The 25,781-nt window shown below is 46.5% G+C and overlaps 7 protein-coding genes across 7 annotated transcripts; 5 read left to right on the forward strand and 2 right to left on the reverse strand.

The window, feature by feature from the left end:
* Positions 1–499: 499 nt before the first annotated feature.
* PADG_07103 (uncharacterized protein) lies at positions 500–1,230 on the reverse strand (the record flags this gene model as incomplete). The annotated part of the gene is made up of 2 exons (XM_010764249.1): positions 500–1,020; positions 1,098–1,230. 2 exons carry the CDS (start codon positions 1,228–1,230, stop codon positions 500–502), a joined length of 654 nt encoding a protein of 217 aa, XP_010762551.1.
* A 2,033-nt stretch (positions 1,231–3,263) lies between these two features.
* On the forward strand, positions 3,264–4,368 carry PADG_07104 (NADH-cytochrome b5 reductase 1; the record flags this gene model as incomplete). Its single annotated transcript, XM_010764112.1, has 2 exons — positions 3,264–3,417; positions 3,521–4,368. The coding sequence occupies 2 exons, from the start codon at positions 3,264–3,266 to the stop codon at positions 4,366–4,368; spliced, it is 1,002 nt and encodes a 333-aa protein (XP_010762414.1).
* A 586-nt stretch (positions 4,369–4,954) lies between these two features.
* Positions 4,955–7,376, forward strand: PADG_07105 (arginine-tRNA ligase; the record flags this gene model as incomplete). The annotated part of the gene is made up of 3 exons (XM_010764250.1): positions 4,955–5,401; positions 5,560–6,857; positions 6,959–7,376. 3 exons carry the CDS (start codon positions 4,955–4,957, stop codon positions 7,374–7,376), a joined length of 2,163 nt encoding a protein of 720 aa, XP_010762552.1.
* A 1,209-nt stretch (positions 7,377–8,585) lies between these two features.
* On the forward strand, positions 8,586–8,795 carry PADG_07106 (uncharacterized protein; the record flags this gene model as incomplete). The annotated part of the gene is made up of 1 exon (XM_010764113.1): positions 8,586–8,795. The coding sequence occupies one exon, from the start codon at positions 8,586–8,588 to the stop codon at positions 8,793–8,795; it is 210 nt and encodes a 69-aa protein (XP_010762415.1).
* Positions 8,796–15,700: 6,905 nt separating this feature from the next.
* On the reverse strand, positions 15,701–16,227 carry PADG_07108 (uncharacterized protein; the record flags this gene model as incomplete). The annotated part of the gene is made up of 2 exons (XM_010764114.1): positions 15,701–15,913; positions 16,129–16,227. 2 exons carry the CDS (start codon positions 16,225–16,227, stop codon positions 15,701–15,703), a joined length of 312 nt encoding a protein of 103 aa, XP_010762416.1.
* A 977-nt stretch (positions 16,228–17,204) lies between these two features.
* PADG_07109 (uncharacterized protein) lies at positions 17,205–19,109 on the forward strand (the record flags this gene model as incomplete). The annotated part of the gene is made up of 1 exon (XM_010764115.1): positions 17,205–19,109. One exon carries the CDS (start codon positions 17,205–17,207, stop codon positions 19,107–19,109), a length of 1,905 nt encoding a protein of 634 aa, XP_010762417.1.
* A 2,898-nt stretch (positions 19,110–22,007) lies between these two features.
* Positions 22,008–23,276, forward strand: PADG_07110 (uncharacterized protein; the record flags this gene model as incomplete). Its single annotated transcript, XM_010764251.1, has 1 exon — positions 22,008–23,276. The coding sequence occupies one exon, from the start codon at positions 22,008–22,010 to the stop codon at positions 23,274–23,276; it is 1,269 nt and encodes a 422-aa protein (XP_010762553.1).
* Between the last annotated feature and the right edge of the window lie 2,505 nt (positions 23,277–25,781).

The raw sequence follows: 25,781 nt of genomic DNA on the forward strand, positions 1-25,781 counted from the left end.
GATAATATCTAGTTGAATCGAATTGACTTGGAATGCGCTTTAAATGTGCTTTAATATTCCCACCTCCCACCCACCCCACTGTTCTCCAAAGTGATCGTGGAGTGAATACGTCCCATGAACCGTCGTCTATGGCACATTCGCAGAGTTTTCGAATAGGGATGTGTGGTACCCCCACCTTTCCCCTTAACATCTAGTTTTGAGTGCTATGATCGCTCCGGAAGCAAGAGAGTATCTTCTAGATGGCACACCGTATCTAAGCTTTTGCCCCATTACCGAAAAGCATGATTATCATCTATTACGGCCGGAGACTCTATCCCTAAGTTTTTCTCAGGGCAAACAAATGATACAAAAATCGAAAAAAGAAAAAAAAAAAATCCCGAGAAAATATTAACTGAGACGTCTAAACAGCCAAGTTATCCCAAAACACCCCAGACCGTGACTTTTATCACGCACTACGCGATGACACCAGGTCCATCGTCCAAAATTTGAGCCATCCATCCTAACTCCTCCTGCTCTCCCCAGTCCACTCAACAATAATCTCATCGGGGACATCTCGGACAAGAACATGGACATGTTCAACTGACCTCACGCTCTGAAGCGCCGTCCAGTTCTTGAACCACATAACCCTATCTTCCGCATCGGGGAAGAGCTTCTCGAGCCTCGCGATAAATGACTGTCTGATAAATCTGTCAATGAGCGCACGAGATTCAGAAGTCAAATCGCCATTTTCTGCGTTGACGGGGATGCTGTTTTTCAGCCACACGACCAGATGCGTGACATCTGGGGTAAGGCCGTAGGGCCAGTCATTCCGCAGGATCTTGAAGTCACTGGGATCAGCGAAAGGAATCGGATTCCGGCACTGGGAGGTTGGATCCTTGGAGGGATCAAGGGGCCAGTGCAGCCGCTCTTTGCAGATGTAGTTTGTTATCGACCCGTACTGCGCCTTGACATCGTTTGTCCAGGCGATGTAACGCAATAGGTCACTGGGTTTCCGTCTGAATACCTCGAGGTTATTTGCCGCTGTTCTTTGAGTCAGTGATACGGAGTTCGTTCCGGAGTTTGGACATTTCTACTGTGGTAAGTGGCGGTTTACGGACCTATGATGTTCTTGAGGTCGGCCCAGTCGTGGAAGACGAATTCATCATCCGTTTGTGAAAGGACTTTGCGATCCACATCTGTAAGATTGAAAGGGAGAGACGCTTGATTAACGAGCCGTTGAGGATCTCCCATATTTTCTAGATGCGTTCATGCGTGCCTAGGACTTCGAGGCGTGGGCAGAACATCTGCTAATTATCAATAGTGGCTGTCATAACTATGGAACCCGCTCTTGTCGAGATTTAGTCAGCAACGTCTAACAGTTAACTTTTGGTCACGTTTCCCATTGCGGTTAGTGACCTCTTTAAAATTAAAGTTAGCTCTGGGCTCAACCTTAATTTGTTTAATCAACTCGAAGCAACTTTCAGAGTCAAACAACATCTCTTTAAAAGATAGAACTGATCTTGTCTGGGTATAGAGGTGTTGCACTGGAGATATTGAATGATCCACTGCCCTTTCTTTCATCAATCAATCTACATTCATCAGAAATGATGGTATTTTGCCATCCCTTGCCCATTTTCCAATGGGGTTTCTTTCTGTATCTGTCTCGATTGCTATTTCTTCTCATGTTTCACTATTTTGTCTACCAAGTCCATATACAGAATCCGCTCCGTTAGAAATGTCTTTTAGACGCAATCTTTTGCAGTGCAGTAGATTCTGGCTACTAAAAACTCCGCCCTCTAATATTTACTTCAATATGGTCCCGCGTCTTCAATTTTCTCCCTCGGAGGTCCCTGCTAATTTGCATGACCAAAACACTTCATCTCTCTGCGGCAGAAGGCTCCAGAGTAGCTAACCATCATGTTTCTGTCAGTTTTTGAAGTGGTGACGAGAATTTCGGAAAATCCTCGCTGCATATAGAATATCCAGGAAGGCATGTGTGTACTCTGTAGAAAATTTGGAGATCAGAATATTCACAACGACTGGCAATTGAATCCTTTTCACCGCTAGGTACTCTGGTCTAAGCACTGCGATTAACGAAGTCAGGGAGTGACTGGTTTGTCCTGCGGCGGATTCTTGTCAGGCTTTCGCAAGAGGGGACCACTCCTATAACTTTCCCAGAGCTTTGAAGTAGGTCTCGGGACTGAAAGGAGGCCAACAAATATAAATAACGTCATGGTCTAAAAATAGAATGAGCCGTCTCAGAACTGTTTTGAATTAGCTGCGATAGACAATAAAAATATCTCTAGGGCAAAGCGGTATTGCCATTTGTTGTGGGTTTGGCGTTGGAAAGGAACATGTTCATGTACGAACTGGTCTTTTTCGTGGCTGAACATGGATACATTTGTGGGCATGACTAACTCTCTGATTCTGATAGCCTTTACAATCAAAAGCTATTGAGGATATCGTGAGAATGAAGAGATATTGGACCTGTTGGAATCACTGAATCCGCAAGGTCTGAAAGGTCGAGCAAGGTTTATTTGCATCTAGAGGTTGAAGGCGGAGGGTCCACAGAGGAAGTGATCTGTTATTGCGGCTGATGCTTTAGTCCAGGGTTGTTTTTGTATCAGCCCTACAACCCGTTTTTTGGAAGGGTAGGAAAAATTAGATCCCGTAACAGAGCAATGGTTTGTGCCCAGATCCTCCATCCCCTTTGGGAGAATCTGATGGACATAGCCCTCGAGGATATATAATGAGCGAACAAAAATAGCTAGCTCTAAATTACTTAGCACTTCTTTGGTCGTGGATGATGATGGCAGGGGAATGCAGGGGCATGCAAGAAAGAATGGATAACTGAGATGGCAAGATAACAACAATGACCGTTGGAAAACGTCAGCCTCGGGGAGCGCGAGATGCGATGGGGTCTGCCGGATGCTGAACAGCTGCTGATTCGGTACGTGCGGAAATAGCCTTCAGGACATAGTTACACGTTCCCAACAGCCCCCTAATAATGCTGTTGTCCGCCACCGCTAATTGATGGTTCGCGGATAGTTTCTTCGCTCTTCGGTTTTCTTCCCTCGAGTAAGCTCCCACTCCCTCCATATTTAATTTCCTCAACCCCGTTTGTTCTCTCTACAACAACAACAACAACAACACCGTCCTAGTCCCTTCGCTCTGGCCCCTGAGAGCGCCCAGCAGTCATGAAGTGAGATATTTATCCTTTTCGATTTCCTGCTCTCCTGCTTCATCTGTTAAATCAAAATATTAACTTCTTTCGCTATTGTGTGATGGCAAGTCCCTGGATGTCGAGCGAAGCCATCAATGGGATATATATCCCTTCCGCCCTTCTGATTTGCGGCACTGCCATTGTGAAGAAGGAATGGCTTTCTTACGCGGCGGCTCTTGCGGTGATACTGTCGGGCTGGCAGGTGTTTAGCAACAGTGAGATATCCCCTGTTCCCACCCTGCGATCTCCAAAGTTTTGTTGGGCCCGTTGGAAAGCCATTGCAGATCTAACAGCGCCTACATTTTCTCTTCTGTACAGGACAAAGGAAAGTTCTCAACCCTAACGAATTCCAAAACTTCGTTTTGAAAGAGAAAACCATTGTCTCTCACAATGTCGCCATCTATCGCTTTGCCCTCCCGCGCCCCACTGATATCCTCGGCTTACCCATTGGCCAACACATTTCCCTCGCCGCGACAATTGAAGGCCAGACGAAGGAGATTATGCGATCCTATACCCCCATTTCCTCTGACCAGGAAACCGGCTACTTCGACCTTCTCGTCAAGGCATATCCTCAGGGGAACATCTCTAAGCACCTTGCTGGCTTGCGCATCGGGCAGACCATGAAGGTTCGGGGTCCCAAGGGTGCCATGGTTTACACTCCCAATATGGTTAAAAGGATTGGTATGATCGCTGGTGGTACGGGCATCACCCCGATGCTTCAGATCATCAAGGCTATTATCCGAGGACGACAACGGAATGGAGGCAATGACACTACACAGGTTGATCTCATCTTTGCCAACGTTAACCCGGACGACATCCTCCTTAGGGAAGAATTGGATCAGATTGCCAAGGAGGACGATGGATTCCGCATCTACTACGTCTTGAACAACCCTCCAGCGGGCTGGGAAGGTGGTGTCGGCTTTGTTACTCCCGATATGATCAAGGCTAGTTTTGGATTCTTTAGAACGCATTCCCCAGCTTTATCGCGTCTAACTAATTTTCTTTCAACTTTCCAGGCCAAACTGCCCGCACCCGCACCCGATACGAAAATTTTGATTTGCGGACCCCCGCCTATGGTCAGTGCCATGAAGAAAGCCACCGAGTCTCTCGGATTCAAGAAGGCTGGGCTTGTGAGCAAGCTGGATGACCAGGTCTTTTGCTTCTAGGGGCCCGGTTCGTGATTGTTGGAAACGATGGAATATATTCGATATACCCTGATTGAAGGAATTATGGTTCTGTTGTGATTCCCAAAGATTGTATTATTTATTCTTACAATTCCCACCTTCCTAGTTGGACCTACCGTGTTTGTTCTTGTTAAAAGATAGAGTTACTGTAGAATCAATTTTATAGACCTGTTTATTACGTGGTCTGGGAGCAAGCACAGCAACACAGCAAAACAACAGCCCAAGAGTGACGTAGAGGGACACACATAAATACTAGGCCAATTAGCTGCCAATAGCAACCTCAAGTTTTATGAAAGCTCCTATATCATATCTCTTCGCTTCCCCAGTTCAATATTTTTCGTACATTGTCTGCAAACTGATCAATTTTTTTAATCTGATCTGATAAGATCTTGTGGTTGATCATTCTGCCTCCTTGAATCACTCACCGCCTTTGATCCCATACTAAGTAATTCAATCCCTGAAATTCCTATGGCTAGTTATATGCTGCATATAAAAAGAGGGAGAAAACCCAACTCTTGAGTTCGGAAAATTCCCCTCCACATATACACACGAGGAGAGCACAGCATATATGCGTCAACACGTTTACAGCAGCACATTGCTTATTCCAAAGTGTATATATCAGCAACAATTGACCCTGGTGCTGAAGCCAACCCGATTGTCGCTCCAATTGCAGCAACCCCAATACCACCGCTGCACACCCCTCCTCAAACGCTGTCCCTTCTCCTTCTTCTGCACACCCCGCACCACAACTCCTTCACCAAGCAAACATCACCGATACTACTACCGTGCAGCCATGGCGACGGATTCCGTGCCCGCTGTGGCGGAGCTTTCGATTCATTCCACCACGAATGAAGTCTCGCAATACCCTAATTGCTACCCCTCCGTCAACCCCATCGATAGGTACCGTGCGCATATCGCAGAGCTCGTGGCAGAGGCGCTAGGAGTAGATTCCCAGACCGTTTACCCCAGGCTACAATGGACGAATTCTCTCGATAAGGGTGACTTGGTTCTTGCTGTATGTTCTTGCAATATGATATTTATAGAACATTCGCGGGTTTTTTTTTTTTTTTTTTTTTTTTTTTTTTTTTTTTTTTTTTTTTTTTTTTTTTTTTTTTTTTTTTTTAGGGTCCAGGACTACAATGCTAATTGTGAACAAAAATATTCACCTAATAGGCCCCAGCTCTACAAATCAAAGGCAAGAAGCCACCAGAAGTTGTTGCGCAGATCCTCGAAAATCTTACCCCCTCCGACCTCATCAACACGCCCATTGCGGTGGGCACGCATATTCAGTTCTTCTTCAAGCCGGAGCCCCTCACAAAGACCGTTATTAAAGCCATTCAAGAGAACAGGGCGACATATGGCTCGAATGCGAACGTTGGTCTTCGAGACCCTACTGACCCTTCAAAGGGCAAGAAGAAAATCATCGTCGAGTTCTCGTCTCCCAATATCGCGAAACCGTTCCACGCGGGCCATCTGCGGAGTACGATCATCGGAGGCTTCTTGGCTAACTTGTACACGATTATGGGATGGGATGTGATCAAGATGAACTATCTAGGTGACTGGGGGAAACAATATGGTCTCCTAGCAAATGGATATGAGAAGTACGGAAACGAGGAAGAGCTCGTGAAAGATCCGATTAACCACCTGTTCGACGTCTATGTTAAGATCAACAAAGACGTGGCGGAGCAGGAAGGTCCTATTAAGGAACTTCGAGAGCAGATTAAGGCCAAGAAAGACAAGGATGAGGACATCACGGTGCTGGAAAAAGTGCTGCAGGCCAAAATTGATGTTAGTTATGATGAAATGGCCCGTCGATACTTCAAGAGCATGGAGGACGGTGATGAAAAGGCGCTTGCACTCTGGCAACGATTCCGTGACTTAAGTATTGAAAAGTACAAGGAGACCTATGCGCGCCTGAATATTGGTTTCGATTGCTACTCCGGTGAATCACAAGTCAAGCCAGAAAGCCTAGCCAAGGCCTACGAAGCCATGGAAAAGACAGGAGTTTCCGAAAACTCTGAAGGCGCAGTTATTGTCGACTTTGCGAAGCATGACGCGAAGAAATTAGGTAAAGCGATTGTGATCCGAAAGGATGGTACGCCCCTCTATCTGACTCGGGATATTGCGGCTATCATTGAGCGAGACGAGGAATACCACTTTGATAAAATGATCTATGTCGTTGCTGCGCAGCAGGATCTCCATCTCGCGCAACTTTTCAAAGTCACCGAGCTTGTTGGTCGGAAGGATCTAGCAGACCGATGCCAACATGTTAACTTCGGTATGGTTAGGGGCATGAGCACCCGAAAGGGTACTGTCAAGTTCCTCAACGATATCCTCAAGGATGTTGGCGAGAAGATGCATGAGGTTATGAAGAAGAACGCTACCAAGTACGAGCAGGTTGAGGATCCCGAAAAGACGGCTGATATTCTTGGTATCACGTCTGTGATGGTCCAGGATATGAGTGGCAAGCGGTATGTCGAAGATCTTTGTCACAACATATCCAACTTCCCCCTTTCCTCCTTCCCACCCCCTTAAACAACCCCCGCAATATTACCCCTAACAAAACACCCAGAATCAATGGCTATGAATTCAACCTAGACGTCATGACATCCTTCGAAGGCGACACAGGCCCATACCTCCAATACGCCCACGCACGCCTCTGCTCCATGACCCGCAAAGCCGACGTCGACCCCTCCGAACTAACCACCGCCAACCTCTCCCTCCTCACCGAGCCACACGCCATCGACCTGATCCGCCTACTCGCCGTCTGGCCCGACGTAGTCTTCAACACTACCAAAACTCTTGAACCAACTACCATACTTACATACCTTTTCCGAATGACGCATGTGCTCAGTTCTGGCTATGATGTGCTCAAGGTTGTTGGCAGTGAGCCTGAGGTAAAGAAGGCGCGCATGGCTATGTATGATTGTGCGAGACAGGTGTTGTCGAATGGGATGCGATTGTTGGGGTTGAATCCGGTTGACCGGTGAGCCTTTTTATATATATATTTGTTTCCCCTTTGTTCCCCCTCTTCCTTTTTGTGTGCCATTGATGGCTTTCTTGCTAATTGATATATGTCAGAATGTAACCGACTTGTTTCACTTCCGTTCTTATTACTTTATTTCCGATTGATTCCCGTTTTGGCTCTAATTTTTTTTTTTTTTCTCAATCAAGAGTTTCGAAAATCTCGCCAATAGGCAGAGCAGGGGGCGAAGGCCTACAAAAGCGTCACTTCTGCTACTTGCCCCGCTACAGCGTTTTTTTTGTTTTTTCTACCAATCCCTGAGAGTATTTATTTGTTCCGTCCAATTCCAAACGCTGTTGTTGTATTCCCCTTCGAGAGCTAGGTGCACATATAGAATAGAAGAATCTGGATTATGGAATTTCACGGACGAATCAGTCAAGTACAAGTATAAGCCATTGAAAGGAATCAAAGGAAAATTAAACAACAGAGCTTGTCAATATAATATAATGCGGCCATCATCTTGTCTCCTATTTCTCATACGAAGATCGGTGGTGAACGGTGAACGGCAAAAACCCAATATCTTGTTTGCATATATATTTATATACTGTAAAAGAACAATATACCTTCGTTTTCATTCTTATTCCCGCCGCAGAGTCACTGAACTTTTCTCCTCGTGGTAAACATCCTCATACATTACTGTTTCCCAACAGCTGTGAGATGCTCTAACATTCGCTAATCCAGCTGTGGTTTGTAGGTGCAAATCATGCGAGGGAGATTACACGAGCAGCCTGCTGGATGTTCTAGACCTCTGATCGAAATGAAACGTTTTGAGATGCTTCGGATTCTCTCCTGGCTGCATAGTTATCTCCGCTAGATGGTTTTGAAAAGATAGGGAGAATTAAAAGGTAACTAACAATATGAAAAGGGGGGAAGAATAGCAATAGCATTGAATATAAGAGCTCACAAGAAAAGAAATCGAAAACTACAAACACAATTTGAATTTTTTTTTTTTTTTTAATTCATGTTTACTACTTTGGTAATATAATTATATTATTAGAGATTTCTTTCTTTTTCTCTCTTTCCTCTCTCTCTCTCTCTTTTTACTCATTTTTTTTCAAAGGATTTGACTCTCACTGTTTTAGGCTCCTCCTGACCCAGGGATACCTATTACCTTCGATAGTTAGCACGGGGAATGGGGAGAAGTCGGCGGAAGGAGGGGCATATCTTCTCATCCATGGATCTCATAATCTCATCTCATCTCACCCCATATCACACCCGCATCTCATCACTGGGAACAGAGAGGCAACAGAAACGTAATGCCAACATCAACATCAACCATGGCCAGGGGCAGGGGCAGGCCAAAAGAGAAGTGAAGAAATCTCCAACGTCTCGCCAGCCGCGTGAGTTCATTGGGGGCGTTTCAAAATGGTGGCTGCAGGTTTGATTCCCCTTTTGGGATTAGACATTTTCATCATTTTCAGCTTTGTTTTCAAGGATAATTGGGGAGAGAGGGCGTCAGGAATCCTTTTCTTCTCCGTTTTCATGGCAAGGATGGGGAGGGAAGGGAGGGATGGGATGGTGGAAGGGGTGTTAAGGAGGGGTTGGCGGATTCGTTGATTTGAAGATTTTTTTATTTTTTTTATTTTTTTTTTCTGTTCCTTTCATTGCACCCGCAGTTACCTCCCAGCCCTTGAACGTAAATAGTTAAGTAGGTACATAGCTTGACATTCAGTCCCGGTAAGCTTGGCCCTATTTACTAGTGTCCTTGTTGCGAAAAGCCATCTGAGCCCCGCAAGCCGCAAGCCTTCGAGGTGTGTTCAGGATTACAGGTGGTGGAGGGGGGGGGGGTGATTCCGGTGGGGATGGATCTGAATCGATTGGGGGCCGGAGTGGGGATGGAGGGGCTAAATGGGACAGTAGCTGGGTTCTGCATGTGTGAAGTTAGAGTGTTTTAAGTCTATGTTTGTATATCATAGATTCATATAGGCGGACGGGATGCGGCGGGATTGCTCCTTGGAAGGTTGCCCAAATACGGAAAATTGCAATGGAAGAGGAATTAATATGGAATGGACATGATCGCTAGTTAAGGAGGGGAGGGGAATGACATCAACCAGAAGCTCTGACAGAATGTGAGTAAAATGACCCCCGGAATTAGACGGGGAGGTAGTCAGCTAAGCGGCGTAAAATGTATGGTTCTGTGACATACTGGAGCCAGGGAGATGCATAGGTGGATGGGAGGGTAAAATGACGACGGGGATGATATCTGGAAAGGGAGAGACGGGCCAGCACAGGAGCTCGCGAGTGGTGGGACAGAACACGGAAGATATTTTTGAGTGTGGAACAGATTGCAACCCTGGGAAAAGTTTAAAACTTCCATAGATCAGAAACACTCTCAACCATAGCTAAAATAGTTAAAAATATTTGCTCAATTTATGGGAAATGCTCTTGACTCTTGTTTGTATGGGGACTTTGTAAAACAGAGTTGTGAGAAAAAAAAAAAAAAAAAAAAAAAAAAAAAACCAGACTAAATCAGGTCACAGAATTCCAAACAAGCTACGGAGTGTCTCTGGGATGATAAAAATAAAAAGTGCAGGATTTTGAATGCTGTCGTCAATGCTATGACTCAACATCTTCCTCTACAGGCCAACACCTCAGTGGATGGAGATGGGATGGGATGAGATGGGGGTCCGGTTGTATGCATAGATGCAGCAACGGGAACCATCCAAATGTTGATAGAGCTCCTCTCTGCTGCTTAAACCCCAGCTTGAAAGACCGTTGATTGCACAGTTTGTTTACCCGGCTCATGGTTTCCGGGAGCAGCTGAAAAAAGACAGGAAGATTGAAGGTCTGCTGGCTTGTCCTCTCTCATTTCCCGCTCTTTTCGATGACTGGCTGGGCTGCGGAGGGATGGGGGTGGGTGTCGGTTGGTTGGTTGGATGCCCAATACGGTGCAAGCATGTAACTTGCTTCGTGCGAAGAATTCGACTAATTAGCCTCCCTTGGTCGCGGATTACCTATTCACTTAGAGGAGATCTTGGAGGTCATAACGGATATGATGGGTTTCTTCCAAGTTTAACAACTCTGATGATGCTGCTTTTTGCTTTTTGGCTCCATTCATCCATTTCTCATCTCTTCTCATGTTCCTCTTGGCAATCTATTTTAGCCTCTTTAGCCATTCTTGCGGCCCAATAACCGGCGTGATCGCCCATCCTTGCCTAGCTTCTGGGGGTGTGTGGTTGTTCTGGGGGGGAGGACTCAGCAAGGTTGAATCATGCATCATTGGATAACTATTGGACATCCCATTTGATACGGCAGAAAACAAATGGGGAGAGACGCTTTTGCCCTTTCTGGCGCGGAGATTGGGCAATCCCATGATCCACCCTGTCCATGATCCAGATTGATGGATGGATGGGTATTCTTTTCTTATTGTGTTTTCTCGCTCCTGCGTCATGTAGGTATTCCTTAGCTGTTCCAGATATGTTGAGGTTCATGCCAGATCATTGCGCTCCAGTCAACATCCAGATATGGGAATGCATCCTAAAGATATCTGGACAGATTTCGAAACGCATACGGGGTGTATTCTATTTTCTGTCCACCAAACCAACCCACCCATCCCGTGCTGCGGTCCGGTCTAGCGATCCAGCGGCCTGGAGATTTTGGAGTCTGCAAGAAGGTACAGGGCATCACATCCATGATCCTATCCATCCTCGCTGCCGCTGGTCCTGGTGGGACTTGAACTCAAGCATGGGTGGGCGATCATGAAACACTAAATAGCCCTGCTCTTGTCCATTAATGTTATTTCCATTGTTTGACTGCGGAATTAATCCAAGGCGTTCCAAATCCTTGGGTATCAGTAGCCGGCGAAATAACCTTTTTACATATGGCGCTGTCATGTCCGGTTGCCACTGACCTTGTTATACCGTACGGAGGACACAACAGAAAGCCCGATCACAACTGCCAGAAACACTCATGTGGCCGGGCTGTGTCTAACATCTATCAGCGGCAACGGGGGGAAGGGGCTGCAAAAAAGAAAGGAACGGAAATCCAGGAAGACAGAATTTTTGTGTCCGCGTCGCATGTGTATGGTACTGTAGCAGCTACGCCATTATCATGCATCCGCAGCGCAGACGGAGAGGAGGCAAATAACTAACTTACCTAACTACCAGAGGCAAAGAGGTCTGACCTGGAGCCTGTCTGCAAAAATAACAGGGCCCTTCCCCCCCCCTTATGCATGGACCGATCCCCTGCTTATTGCCCCTCCGTTTTTTCTTCCAACAATGACAACTACGCTTTGTTTTTTTTTTTTTTTAATTTTAATCCCTGCCCCCCTTCTCCCTCTTTAGCGCGTTTCCGGCTTTGAAGGAACAAGAAGGGAGATTGTGGGCTGAGTGCGTATGTGGTTTGGTGCATCGACATTCGCCAGAGTGCATAACCCTGTATTGGGTTTCCGGCAAAACGGGGATGGAGAGGCCGAATGGGGCAATTCTAGTCTGGAAGATCCTGTCAACAGGAGAAACAAGAAGTTCCATAATTTGGGATTTTCCCCCTCCTGTTGAAAAAAAAAAAAGGCCCTTCTCTTCACCCCCACTTCGCCCAGTGATGTATGCGGCTCTTGCAAAAGGCCTTCTTCCGCAGCACTCAGAGTGCGGAATGGGATTAAAATAAGACCACAGTTAGTCACTCCATTATTAGGATGGATGCATGGGTTGTCGCCTTTCTGTGGCCAGAGCACACTCAAGGATTGGTTATTTGAATTGAAAGGTTCTGTAACTAACTAGCGTGGCTGAGGAGAATTCGTTGTTGTTGTTGTTGTTGTTGTTGTTGTTGTTGTTGTTGTTGTTGTTGTAGTAGAGAAGCTGACTTATTTAGATCGATATCTGTTTCGGGAGTATCTTTGATTGGGATGCGAAAGACGTTTTACGGGGATATTAACACATATGGAACTTTCTAAAATGCATACTCCAAATATATATACATGCACCAACCCTGGGTCAGCATGGCATGATCCATGGTTCCAGGGATGGGGTGCAGAACTGTAACGTAAACCGCCACACAACGCACGCCGCCACACAACGCACGCCTCTACAAGCAAGCAACCACCCAAGGAATTCCACCAATTTCTCAACCACCCATGAATTTATTTAATTTAAATTAAAAATATATATCTAGTAGAAGGAATAGATCATATAAAAATGTATAGTTAATCCAAAAATCTAGATGGAAGTCGAATAATGCGGCCACAACGTGATAATTGCGGGGTGGGCGAAGAAGGAATTGACGGCGACGTGGAGGAACTGCTAGAAGAAGTAGGTCGTAGGGAGCTTGCTGATAGGCGTGTAATTGACTGATTACCGGATTGGGAAGGTTGTATAGGGTTGGCCTGGTTAGATTTTTCGCCAGGCCCCTGGCTTCGTACGGCCTTTGTAGGGGATTTGGCTGACCTGGCTGATCTGGCGGCGGCAACGAGATTTTGATCTCTAGAAAGCTTTAACTCTCTAGTAGCTTGCTGAGCAGCTTCCTTATCAGTCTTCTTTCGCTCAGCAGCTAGTTTACGAGCAGCCACGCGAGCAGCAACCTCAGCTTTTTGTCTCTCTCGCTTCTGAGCATTAGCCAGCCTAAGAGCTCGAGTTGCAGCTTGCTTTGCAGCTTTTACAATCGCTTTCTCTTGACGTAATATATCCTGTTGAAGCTTGCCTGCTGCTTTTTCAGCAGCCTCACTAATCTTAGCAGCCTCGTCGGTCTCAAGCTGCTGACGTGCTGCCGCAATCCTAGAAGGTGAAAAGAATTGAGCAGCACGCGAATTCTCTTTATCCACAAGACCTAGAGGCTTTCCACGTTGGCGGCGCTTCTTCTCCTTTCGTAAAGCTTCGTATAGAAGCTTATTTTCATGCTGCAAAATCTCTTTTTCAAAAACTAGTCTTTCACTAGCATGAACGATTTTTCGGAACCCAGTAGAGATTCTTCGCCGTTGATTTAACTTCTTAACTGCCCGTCGCAGTCCTCGTATGGTAGTGGGTGTGACTGGCTCTGCTGTGACTGGAGTGCTTGGTCTAGCAAGCTTGCTAAGCACCCGATCTGGTGAGAGAGGATAAATGCCAGTAGCAGCAAATCCAGACTCTATATTTGACTTCGTGACAGCTTGCTTCCAGGCGTTGTGGAATAATAAAAAGAAGTTGCGTTTTTTAATGGATACACCTCCCATTGCTGAGCGTAAGAATAAATCCACCTGCTGAGAGTATGCCTTTGATAAAGGTCCAAAAATACCAACATCCAAAGGCTGCAAGCGATGAGTTGAATGAGGCGGCAGTACAGCAAGGATAATACGATTTTGATCAGCGTAGTTGATGAATTTCATATTGACATGAGAAGAATGGCCGTCAAGGATGAGCAGGCGCCAGGCTCCATTCCTAGCCTTTGTATGAGGATTAAAGACCCGTTGCAGCCAATGTAATCCATATTGATCACTGCTCCAGCCGTTCGGGGAGGCAGCAAAAAAGACCTCATGCTCTTTAGAATCAAAATCTTCTAGTCACGTATCTTGCAAATCCCCGGAGTCTGACTGATATATAAGACCTGGCGGCGTTGACCTTCCACTGGCTGATATGGCGGCTAGCAATGAGATGAATTCTCTACTCCCATCCTGAATCGTGCCTAGCAAGCTCCCGCTCTTAAGCTGCTGTACAGAGACTATTCGCTTGCTGATTTGCATGACGCCCATAAGAAAGCCCTTCTCATCAAGATTCCACGTATTAGATGGTCGAATGTTGAATTTTTTGACCTTTTCGTCTAGCTAAGATGCTCAAGCATTAGCAACCCCTCATTAAATTGCAGGCAATGTAAATAAAAATCAATCAAATACAAGCTGGAAAAAGTGCTGAAAATACTCAGAATTATCAGCTCTCTTGCGTTTTTGATCAATTGCTCGTAAATATAGGCTTTTGATGCGATCCTTGTGGCGTTGACAAAATCTAGAGATCCAATGCTCGCCAATCGGCTCCTGAAGGATTTCTTCAACTAGATTTTGAAGAATTCGAGGTGTAGGAGGAAAGCCACGGTCCGTAAGACGATTTATATATCGAATAAGCTCTTCCTCTTGAGAGTTCGTAAGTTTCTGTCTATATAGGGAGTCGGCAGTTTCTCGAGACACTGATTTGCCCGTAACGCGTCGCATAAGCGTAGTTCGATGAATTCCGTATTTTTTTGCAACAGTAGTATAATTGCCAGCCTCTTGCGAAAGGAATTCAGCCACTGCGAGCTCTACAGCTTCTTTGGTTGGCATGTTGTAGATGATTGAAGGTGGAAGGTTGGGTTCAAAAATCGGCTTTTTGGGGCGTGCGTTGTGTGGCGGCGTGCGTTGTGTGGCGGTTTACGTTATCTCACTGCCAGCGAAAACGAAAAGTGAATTTGCGGAAAAGTTTTGCACGGTTTTTATTTGTTTGTTTATAGAATACTTCTGAGTAGCTATTTATTATTTATTTGTGTGTTTTGTGTTCTTGGAATAATAATATAATAACAATCTTAATCTTAATCATAATAATAGATGGGACATAGCAGATGCTTCTCATTTATGCACATAAATCAATACAGCGTGTCCGCTGCGGGCGTGGCGGATTGTGTGCATGGTCTGTTTTATTATTCCAGATTCCCCGGTCGCTGCTGAGACAGGAATGCCAGGGATGATCCAGGCAGAGAGAGAGAGAGATTGATATTTGTTTTGACGCTGAAAAGACGGAGGGGATTGTGTCGAGGGGTCCGAGACAGGAAGAGTAAGGGAAAAACAGAGTGAAGATTGACTCGATAGTTAACCCAATGAACCTGTCTGCCTGCAAATCAGATGGACAGACTGTTGTAACATGCAGCTATTGTAACTGGTCAATTGAAATGGTTGATGCCTGACAGGTAGTTATTTTTACATTCTGGTGGGAAACGATACCTCGAGGCCAGCGCAGATTTGTGCAGGATATGCAAGTCACTCTCCCCAGCGGCACCCAGTCATCGTCCCAATCAATCCCCTTTTGCTCTCGTTTCTTCTGTCTACAATCTTCCTCTCATTTGCCTTTCTTTTCCTCTCCCCTGAATCCTCTCCTCCCTTTTTCTCCCCCGCCCCCGGGATCAAGCAATATTTCAGACTGGAATATCTCGACAGTCCGTTGATATCATCAGTATATAAACACACATAGTCCCCACCCTCCATGTAAACCCCACTTGAAATAACCTGTATTTCACTCAGCATCCCGATATTCCCCTACTTCCACCAACGATCGTCTATGTACCACAACACTGTATAATTTTCTACGCACTCAAACTCCACCCTCTCCATAGTCTATTATCCTATATCTCGAGTCTGCGTCAACCCATAAAAACCCATCCCGTCCCTCGATCCATCGTCAACCACCCACGACTACCGTGCGACATTCCTCTCTGCACAACATCGCTTCTAAGCCGTTTTTCTCTCTTTCTCCGCTGCAACAACTCACTCCTGTCTCTCATAGTCCGCCCCTTCATCGCCTCATCTTCAGCGTTGTCTTGCGGCGCCTCCGTATCGCCTTTGCACAATTCCCCCTTTTATTTTTTTTATTTTCTTTCTTTTTTTGGGCCCGCCCAACCACCAAACCGAAAAAGGGACTCTTTGTCGGGGTTTCATCGCCCATTGAAACGACACTAATCTAATCGTCCACCGTGTCTGCTCTCCTGATGACACCTAGTTAGATACTACCGTCACCTAAATATAAAAAAAGAAAAGGGTTAAAATAAAACAAAATAGTTTGGCCATCCACGTCAACAACCCTAAGAGCTCTCTCGTTGACCGGTTTTTCGGCTCGTTTTTCGCAGACTTTCGTGGGCCTCGCACGCACCTCCTGACAACCTCTCTTCATCCTTCCACGCTAAACCAACCGCTCTCAGCCAACCACCGCTTTATGCACCGCACTCTCATCGCTGTCCAACCGGACCCAGTGATCTCGGTTACCCCGCTGCAGCCACTTGCGTCGGTTGAGGCTAGGTTCAAAAACATAAAATACGTTCCGCCAGTTTCTTGCCTTGAATATCTCGGCATTGGTTGCGGAATAATAATAGCCGTTCCATCCTCTCAGCCTGTCGCTGCTCGCTCTTTCATTGTATCAGGTGGCCCCATCCTGTCCTACCCAGGTATGTACACACCTTACTCTCTTTCGCTCTGACGTATTTCCTGGTTGCTAAATAAGCTTCAGTCTTCCACAGAACATTATATATAAAGTTTAGAGGAACCCGCAAGGGAGCCAGAAATTCTAAAACTTCAAAGGGTGGGCAAAATAAAAAAACGAAAAGATTTAAAAAAACCATCGACCACCTCCTCTTTTTCTCTTGCTCACAAGTTGTTTGAGCTTGGGTTCGATCCGCCATTACTTCGTCCTTATTCCATGAAGACCTCGATGGAGCACTTGACTGCATCAGTGGATATCCTCTCAGAATTGAAATTCAGAGTCACTGTGTACAAGTGATTGCTTGCATCTAAGATTTTGTCTTTCCACTGATTAACTGACTTCAATTTTTTCCTTCGCTTTAACCCATACACTCCTTTCATCCTTGCAATACCATAACCGACACACCCTGAAAAATAACAAGAAAAAGGCAACATAGTGGTGGTTGGAAAAAATATTGACTGGAGAAAGGTGATATAAATATTTGTCACTCTTGTATTAATTCAAGAGACAAATATTATTCATTTGACACTGAAGTGTTTGTTGGCAAATCGATGGTCGAGAACGATTCGACGGTTCATCTATAGTCCCAGGCTGGGTCAAGACCATCGCACCAACGGGTTCTCCCAAACGAACCATACCTGCAAGCCCTACCAACGTTTGACAGTGTAGTCATGTCTTCCAGGACGCAACAGCGATCGTACGCTGCCTTTTTTGAAGACTTCGATGAAGATACCAACGACGTTATCCCAGAGAGTAAGACAGTTGCCAACGTTGCTGCCAAACGGTCATCACCAAAGTCTGATATTCGACCGCTGGCGACAAGCACTGACGGTGCGAGCGACTCCGGTTACTCGAGTCGGACCGCAGCTACTCTTGGCAGCGCCGAGTTACTGAAGAAGAGTCCTGTTTTAGCCCGGTTGGATACAGCCATTGTCAATCGTGATCTCGAGCGAGTAAGAGGCCGTGTCATCAATGATAGACACAAGAAACAAGCAAAAGGTAAGGTTGGAGAGAAGGAGAGGGTAGAGGAGAGGGTAGAGGAGAGGGTAGAAGAGAGGGAGAAGGAGAAGGAAAAGGAGATGGTAAAGGAGAGGGAAAAGGAGATGGCAAAGGAGAGAGAAAAGCAGGAAGACTCGAGGGAATCCAGCTCTTCACCCTCCACCGCTGCGACAATGCACCCAAGTCAGCATAGAAGTTCCAGCAGACCAGCCCCCAAGCAGCCCTCGTCCAAGGCCAAAAAACGGGGGATGTCTTATGGACACTATGCTCCCGACACGTGCCCTGGCTGTGATCTTATGGGTTACAGCACTGTGAATATGGGCCACCCTCCCTATCATCATACCATGGATTACTCTTACTATGGTTATGATGTTCCTGCATTCCCTCGTCCATACCACTACCCGGCGATTGTTACTCAGGAGGCTGCATCATCTCACCCCAACGGGTCGAACTCTTTCCACCAAAATCGACCCGTCAGCTTCCACTCGGGGGCTATGGGAGACATGAGCATGTATATGCAAATGCCTCCCCCCCCAAGTTACGAACATGGCCCACCCATCTCAACGTCTGCATATGCACACTATATGCAGCCGTACATTCCCCACGGGTCTGTCATACCCGTACAACATTCTTCCCAGATGCCATATGATTCTGGGCCACATCCTATCTTCGAACGTCCTCGGGGATCCTCCACCTCCCGTTCTCCCGAAACACAACCATCTGCCAGAAGGGGCTCAATGTATGGAACCCCGGCAGTGGAATACCCTCCTTCCCCCTCACATAAAAGTGACCCGCTACAACGGAGACCTTCTGCGCGAGAAGCTCGTGCACGTCGTCAGTCTCAATCCTTTGACACCGCCGAAGACTTCTACCGCACGACACAACCCCAGGTCCCCAAAAACAAGCCACCCCCACAGGTAATAATCTCCCCCCGTCGTCCGCCCGCCCGTAAAGAAACTACAACAGCTTCCACCCCATTCACCGCCAGACGTCCGGAGGCATTCGACCTCAAAGACCTCCGTGCCTCCCTCCCACAACCACAGCCAGGCCGTAAAATGCCCCGAGATCCAATCCTCCCCGAATACCACCCACCCAGCAGCCCAGGAAAAAACCGCGTCTGCACCGGCTCCTACAACGATAATAGCCACGTCAGCGCCCCGACACGCATCTCTGTCGAAAACAGCCGCCGCCGCCGCCGCCGCTCCTCTGTCTACGGCCTCGAGCAGCAATCACAGGCTAAGGACATCCTCGACCAGAAACAGCGCGAGGCGGAAGAATATCAATCATCCCGTTCCTCCCGCGCGATGCCCGTATCACTAGACACTCTTGTAAGATCACGCCGCACTAACCTCGCGGACAGCGATAGTGGCAGCCTGCGCACGCCAACAGATAGAAGTCGCGGCAGTGATGCTAAGATCAAGAGTGGCCTGGGGGTTAGAACTTCCACCAGCGCCAGGGCTAGTCGGCAAGAGGATGACGGTATGACGGTGATGTTTGGAGGGCTGACGATCGGGTTGTCGAAGGAAAACATGGATGGACGGATCAATGTGCGTTCTGGCGAGGAGGGGGCGTTTTGAGGTGAATATCGAGGGCCGCAGCAGGCCGAAGAGATACCTTGTCTCGAAATCGGAAATGCTGGGAGGTAGTAATGGCGACAGAAGGAAGGAGATTGAGGACCATGCGACTCGGCGGCTTCGACAGAATAATGAGTCTGATCGGACAAGCAGAAAGTCGAGTCGGTCTGGATACAGTGGGAGGGGAACGTTGGATGTCTAGCGCGCGGGGAACGTTGGATGTCTAGCGCACGGGGAATGTTGAATGTGTAGCGGGCGGGGAATGTTGGATGTGTAGCGGGCAGGGAATGTTAGATGTGTAGAGGGCCCTCTGTTTGATGGATTGTTTTGTAGTGGGTAAGGTTTTTCGAAACATTTACTCCGGTCATTTGATTGATGTTCATTTTGTGGACTGGATATTTGGGCCCCCAAAAAAAAGGGCAACTCTCGATGGGAGTCAACTTCAAGCCTCCCAGTCCTGGAATTCTTCTGTGGTTGTTCGTGGAAGTCACACGGTCGTTGTGGAAGCAAAGCCAGAGGAAATGTTGAGTTGGGTTTCGATTTTGCGGCTATTTTCCAAACGTGTCCGCCACGTTCCTTCACCCCCAACATCAACTTCGACTTCGTTTCCGGGAGTATTAATCGCAAACCAAGAAGATGCTCTTGAAAAAAAAAAAAAAAAAAAAGTGTTTTCGACACCTCTTCCTTTTACTTCTAGTTTTGTTTTGCGATATACCCATTTAGCGTGAATATGAATGTGATTTTGAGGTTTTGAACAGAAAAAATAGAAATAGAAATAAATGGAAAATAATAAAAATAGAAAACATCTGCTTGGAAATCATATTTGCTGTCTATTGCTCTCATTATGACTTATTGCTTCCTTGATACCCCTTTCTCATTTCTGCACTGCTTCCCTTCTCTCTCCCATGGCCATCTTTCTGGATGTATCTTTACCGTTTTGAGCTATTGATCACTTGTGTCCCGTCATCTATTCATGATCTCCTCGTCTATTTGTTCCTCATTGTATTATGTTCTTTTCAATATCCTCCTGCTGTCTTTTCCACTTAGATTCTAGATTTCCCCTTTATTTTATATTCTGCTCGCTTATGTATACTGAATTTTAGTCTTCTCCGTCCTTGCTAATCCTTTTTTGTTCCTTTTCTTACTTTTTAATGCGTGTAAAAGATTGAGTTTTGATTTTTTTTTATTTTGTATTTCTTTTACTTTAAGTTTTTATGATTTGTACGATGTTCAATTGATTTGCAATGAGTGTTGATGTCTCTGTATTTTTTCCCACTCATCTTCCATCGTCTTTTTTATTTTTATTTTATTTTGATTTTTTGATTTGCTCTCCTTTCATCGTTTTCCATGCGAGTTCTGTGTTTCCCACTGTTTACTTTTGTATAACACTCTCATGCAGCAAGCAAGCTTTTTTTTTTTTTAAGAATCTATGTCTACGTGAATATTGATTTACTTTCCCGCATCCCTTCTGTCTCAACACTCTCCATATTCTCAGCATAGTTTTGGATTTTGCCCCTTAATTCACCCGTTCTGATATTACCCGTCAGGTCCTATATTCCCCGCATTGGCCTTTTGACTCTCTGCATTTCAACAAACTGCCCCTTTTCACCTGGTGTCCTCTATCCGTGTTCAACTTTTGACATCGAGCTAGCGAAATTTTTGTATCTATTATCTTCTTTTCCCTCCTGTCTTTTGTGCGTGTAATGTAGGCTCAATCACCTCTTCTCTTCGACAATCACTCTAGTAAATTTATCATATGCTTGCGATTCTGTTGCGACTAATTTGGTTTTCTCCCAATGGTCCTTAGCCAGCTGCTCGACTTGCTTTTATATTCAGCCACTTTCAGTGTGAATTTTTCACAGTCCTGCATGAATCCCTGATGGACCGGTTAGGCTGAAATACCACAATGTAGCTAACATGGATTATGCACATTTCCAAATGGAAGCCTTCTTAACATTATACCACCGTTTCCCATAAGCGTATGCCATTCCCCATTTCTGAACCTATAGTATTTCGACTCCACTTGACGTCTACTTTTATACTTTTTCGAAGTCTGGAGACTTTCCTCCCGCGCGATCCACAACCTTAACTTTCAAAATTCGCGCTAGCTGTATTCAGCCTAGTTCTCCCGCATACCACGTTGCCGAATTGCGGTGGCTGACATAAGCGACGTTGTCCCCTGCAACGGCCCCAATGTAAACAAAGCGAAAAAGGAGGCTGGGGACGGGAATGAGGTCACCCTCAACAACAACAACAACAACAACAACTCCGGGAAACTCCCCAGCCTCGATTAATTAAAAACTGCAGTTTTGGTGAGACGAGCCAGACAAAGTGGAGGCGGGTTGCTATCTTTTCTTTTTGATCCAATTTTCCGGTTTCCTTATATTGCTCGCTGGATATTATACCTCTCTGCTAAGGCTGCGGAAGGGGATTGCCCAAATATCATCACTACTGACGCACGCCACGCTGTTCGCACATATCGCCGTTCTATTTACTTCAGTACATACGTCGATAAGATATCCATCACAGGTGAGCCCTTGGTCGTCATTCGGATCGACGCATAATAACGTCCTCTTCCTACGATATCTAAATGGGTGGAGGAAGAAGGGCTTCTCACTGAGATTGGAGTGCCCTTGCTGATTCTCCTCCAGCCAGAGCTGGCTGGGCTCAGCTTTCTTTAATCTGGATCGAGAAATCACGTTAGACGGGAAGTTAGTGGGTTGAAACGAAGCTCGTTGAATGAGTGGTTCCTGTATGTTGTCTTGAACCATCTTCTTGACAAATCTTCCCAGCCTGGGATCTCACATCTTTTCTTCTCGCAATTTTTTTTTTCTTCAAACCTTGATCTTACCTTCTGCCTGATTTCAAACTTGCAACCCCCCCCCTAAAACTCCCACAGCCATGCCTCCCTTTCTTCCCAAACCCGGAGGTAGCTCCGACTCCATGGAAGACTACATCACCGCTCTCTCAAAACGCAAACTTTCGCACAATTTTCCAACCTCCCAACTTCGCGAACGCACTCTATCCAAGTCGTCTTCGTCCATGACAGAGCTAGCCCAGACACTCGTTACACGCGGGGAAAAGACAGTAGAGCCAAGTCGAGGAATCGTCAACCCAGCCAACATCAATATGCAAGGCCTAATGGCACTCTTTGCCCTTCTAGGCGCCGCTTTCGTGTTGGCCGGTATTTGGTTCTTCTTCTGGGCGAAGAACGGTGGCTTCGTTTGGCGCAAGGGTGACTGGGAAGAGTATAAATCTACTGTGCTACGCCGTAAGGATTCTCACGGTAGAACCCTCAGTGATGTGACTAAGAGCACGGATTTGGGTGGCGGAAGCGTCGTTGGTAGAGGTTACAGCGATTATCATAGCACTGGCGATGGTACCACGACAGTCGACGGCTCAACTACTGTAACTGGTGAGAAGTTGAAACGCAAAGGGATCAGGGAGACGGCGAAGCAGAAGTTGCTGCGCAGGCGGAAGGAGGAGCATTGGGAAGGCGGTGGTGACGAAGACATGCGCGCATACAGACATGAGAAACCGGCACGGGTGGGTGGACTCAACCGCGAACCAGACGGTGAATATCACACTTCAGATTACACGAGTTCAAACGGCCATCAGGGCAGCGAGCGGGCTCAGAGCCAGACACATAGCCAAGTTGGTCCGCTGCAGGATGTCACACGTGAGCCGGATCGCCACCAGCCGCAGCGCCAACAAAAACGGAACACCTCTGGCTTCTCCTTCACCACCGGGGAGGCTGATACTATCAGCAACGTCACTGAGGAACGCCGCTTGACTGACTCCGCTTTCTCTAAGCGCCATGACCGTGACCGCCGCGGTTCTGTAGCTCCTCCATCCCGCCCACGCAGGCCACGGGCAAGTGCTACGCGCTCCCGTCAGTCTAGTCCGCGCAAGCGGGATCGAAGCTCTATGCCGGGTAGCTATGCAGAGCCGCTGGATATGTCGTCTGTGCATAGTTCGGATTATATGTATGAGCAGGTTGGTCTGGGGGGGCCTGATGTGGGGACAGGGACGAAGAGTTACCACCATCCCATCCCCAATTTGTCGAAGGGGTATCGGCGTGCGGATGGTGGTGGGAGGGGAGGGGGGAGGGGGAGGAGGGATAGTTTGAGCGAGAGTGAGGGGGAGGATGATGATAGTCGGTTGTCTTAGGGATTTGGGCTGGGTTGGGTTCTAGAGATTTCAATGGGTTTTTAGTCTTGTTTTCTTCAATTCGATTATTTTCTTCTCCCTCTTTCGCTACAAAAAACCTGAACAAGGTAAAATATTAACTTTCATTCATTTGCCTCTTTATGTAGTTATGCATAGCTGACAATGTATGATGGAATTGGATTCTACGGTATGGACGGGTACGGTACAACGTAGCACTGTTTGTTTTCAACGCTATTAACGAGCGATTCTGGTTCATATGGTTTTTCTTTTCTTTGGCTAAGGCTTCTTGGAGGTTGGGAAATTAATAATACCCAACTCCTCAGCCTGCTACATCTAGGAGCATCATAAACCAGATGTCTGGATAAAAATAAAAATAAAAAAAGAGTTTGCCTGTAATAGGTATATTCGTCACTGTTCGTCGCTTCAGATACCGTGATAGGCAAAACACCTCCAACAAGGGGGGAGACTCCCTGTGACAAAACTCGGCACTTCCCCAGTCTCCTCCTTGTTCAGCGCCTTCGATTGAACTGACCCAAACTTCTCCAAACGTCCGCCAATTCCATATGAAGTGTGAGATTTGCGGAGCTTTCGTATTTGTATTTCGGTTGGATGTATTTTACTATTGTTCATGGTCACGCTAGTCCGTGAACGTCGCTGGGAATCAGCAACAGGTTGCTTGACTATCACGTAACTAACTTAACTATGGGGCGGCGCGCATCAACTTTGGATGGATTCCCCTTGTAGGTATAAATGCGTACAAAACAACGTCTACTTGGAAACGCCATCTTTGGAACCTCCGCAAAAGGGTACGTACGGTAAACGCAGCGAAAAGGTAAAGATGGCGTGCGTCGCTTTTCGATTTGCTGATTGAAAATAAGAAATCAGAGGTAGTTCTGCGGATGTGTTGCTTATTTTGCAATCTTCACGCCCCAGTGCATGTTATCGTGCTCTTTGTAACTAATTGTAGCTACATGAAAATAAAGTTGTAGCCCATGCATCAACCGGGCAGTTTTTTTTTTTTTTTTTCCAACGACTGGTCCAGCCTTACTGCGTTCCTCAAGAACTTTGAAGCCCATTTGCGGGGGATTCAACAGTTCGATTGCATCCTACCCGCAGCAGGCCAGAGCAACACCACTTCATAGATGTTACAAAAGGGAGCGAACCCCATATGTTGCCGACCCCCAGCAAATCGGCGCGGGATTAAGGGTTCGTGGCAGTGATTTGACGACTGGGATCAGGATAGCAAGAAGCTTTACGCATATATCAGTATGTTAGTAGCAATCATGATGTTTGTTGAACATTCATCGCCAGCCCCTCTTCTAAATTTCTGGGATACCGCAACCTCACCGCCTGCGACTTGAGAAAGATTTTTTTTTGTTCTGATTAGGGGGCTGGTTTAGGCTGCGGGAGCCTAAAAGTCTAACTGCGTTTAAGTTTCATTAAGTGGGGCCAATGAAAACAAGCTTAAATCTGTTAAAAATTGTTAGTGGCCTGTGCAGAATCCGTGTATATAATCTGTATAATCCAATGTGTACGGAGGGTGGTCGATGGTTTGAGAGGCGAGATAGATTATGGAAGTGAAAAACTGGGAGGATTGAACATCGGGATCTGTGTAGAGTGAGTGAATTGAATATCGAGATAATGGGATTTCATCCCCTTTCCAAGTTAACTAGCTAGTTAACGACACGAGTCCCGAATCAGCATCCATGGGTGCAAAGTCTTAATGGGAAAGCTATGTATTCATAGGTCGCGGGCCGGCGCGTTGCATGCTTCCTGCACGAACCCCAGAACCGCACTGATACAGAAGTTGAACGGTAAGTGCATTACCAACATTCCTCGAGGGTTGATTACAATTCGGCGTTTTCAGTTTCTAAAATATTTAAAAGAACTCCGGTGGGTGTCCTCTCTATCTCCATCGTGGTTTAATTGTGGGATATTTACTGTGGGGCTTCTGACAAGATCACAGCGGCTGGGGGAAGGACGTATGAATGCCCCACATTGGCTTCTGTATGGACAGTAGATATCTAACTAATGGGCTTTGACTTTGGAAATTCCTTTGCTTGTCGTGAGGCGATGTAGCATCCGGCCCACCAGGAGTTGAGTGGAACGGTGATGCGTGCTGGGCGCTGTGCCTGCTGTTAGTTACAACGACACGGATTGCCGGGCTCCTCTTGGTCCTTCAAACTTCCCGCGTAGTCAACTAACTTAGTCGCTGTTGAATAAGCGCCCGGGAAAGCCCTGACCAGGATCAAGGCTGAGGAAGATTGGGGCTTTTGAGCCATTCGATCCCCTGAATAGGTTACGGTCATTAGCATTGTTATTATTATCCATATTTTTTCCTTGGATATATGCGTTCGGGGACGATGATAGCCACTACTACTCAGTTAGCGCCAAGTTTGAAAATTTGGAAAGAATTTGTGGAGAGATTGGTGGAAATAAATAAACCTTGGAAATGATGCCCGGAATCTTCAGAAATGTGACAGAATTTTGTTGATTCAGCGGTTA

This window comes from Paracoccidioides brasiliensis, assembly GCF_000150735.1.
Source record: "Paracoccidioides brasiliensis Pb18 unplaced genomic scaffold supercont2.10, whole genome shotgun sequence".
Lineage (NCBI taxonomy): Eukaryota > Fungi > Ascomycota > Eurotiomycetes > Onygenales > Ajellomycetaceae > Paracoccidioides > Paracoccidioides brasiliensis.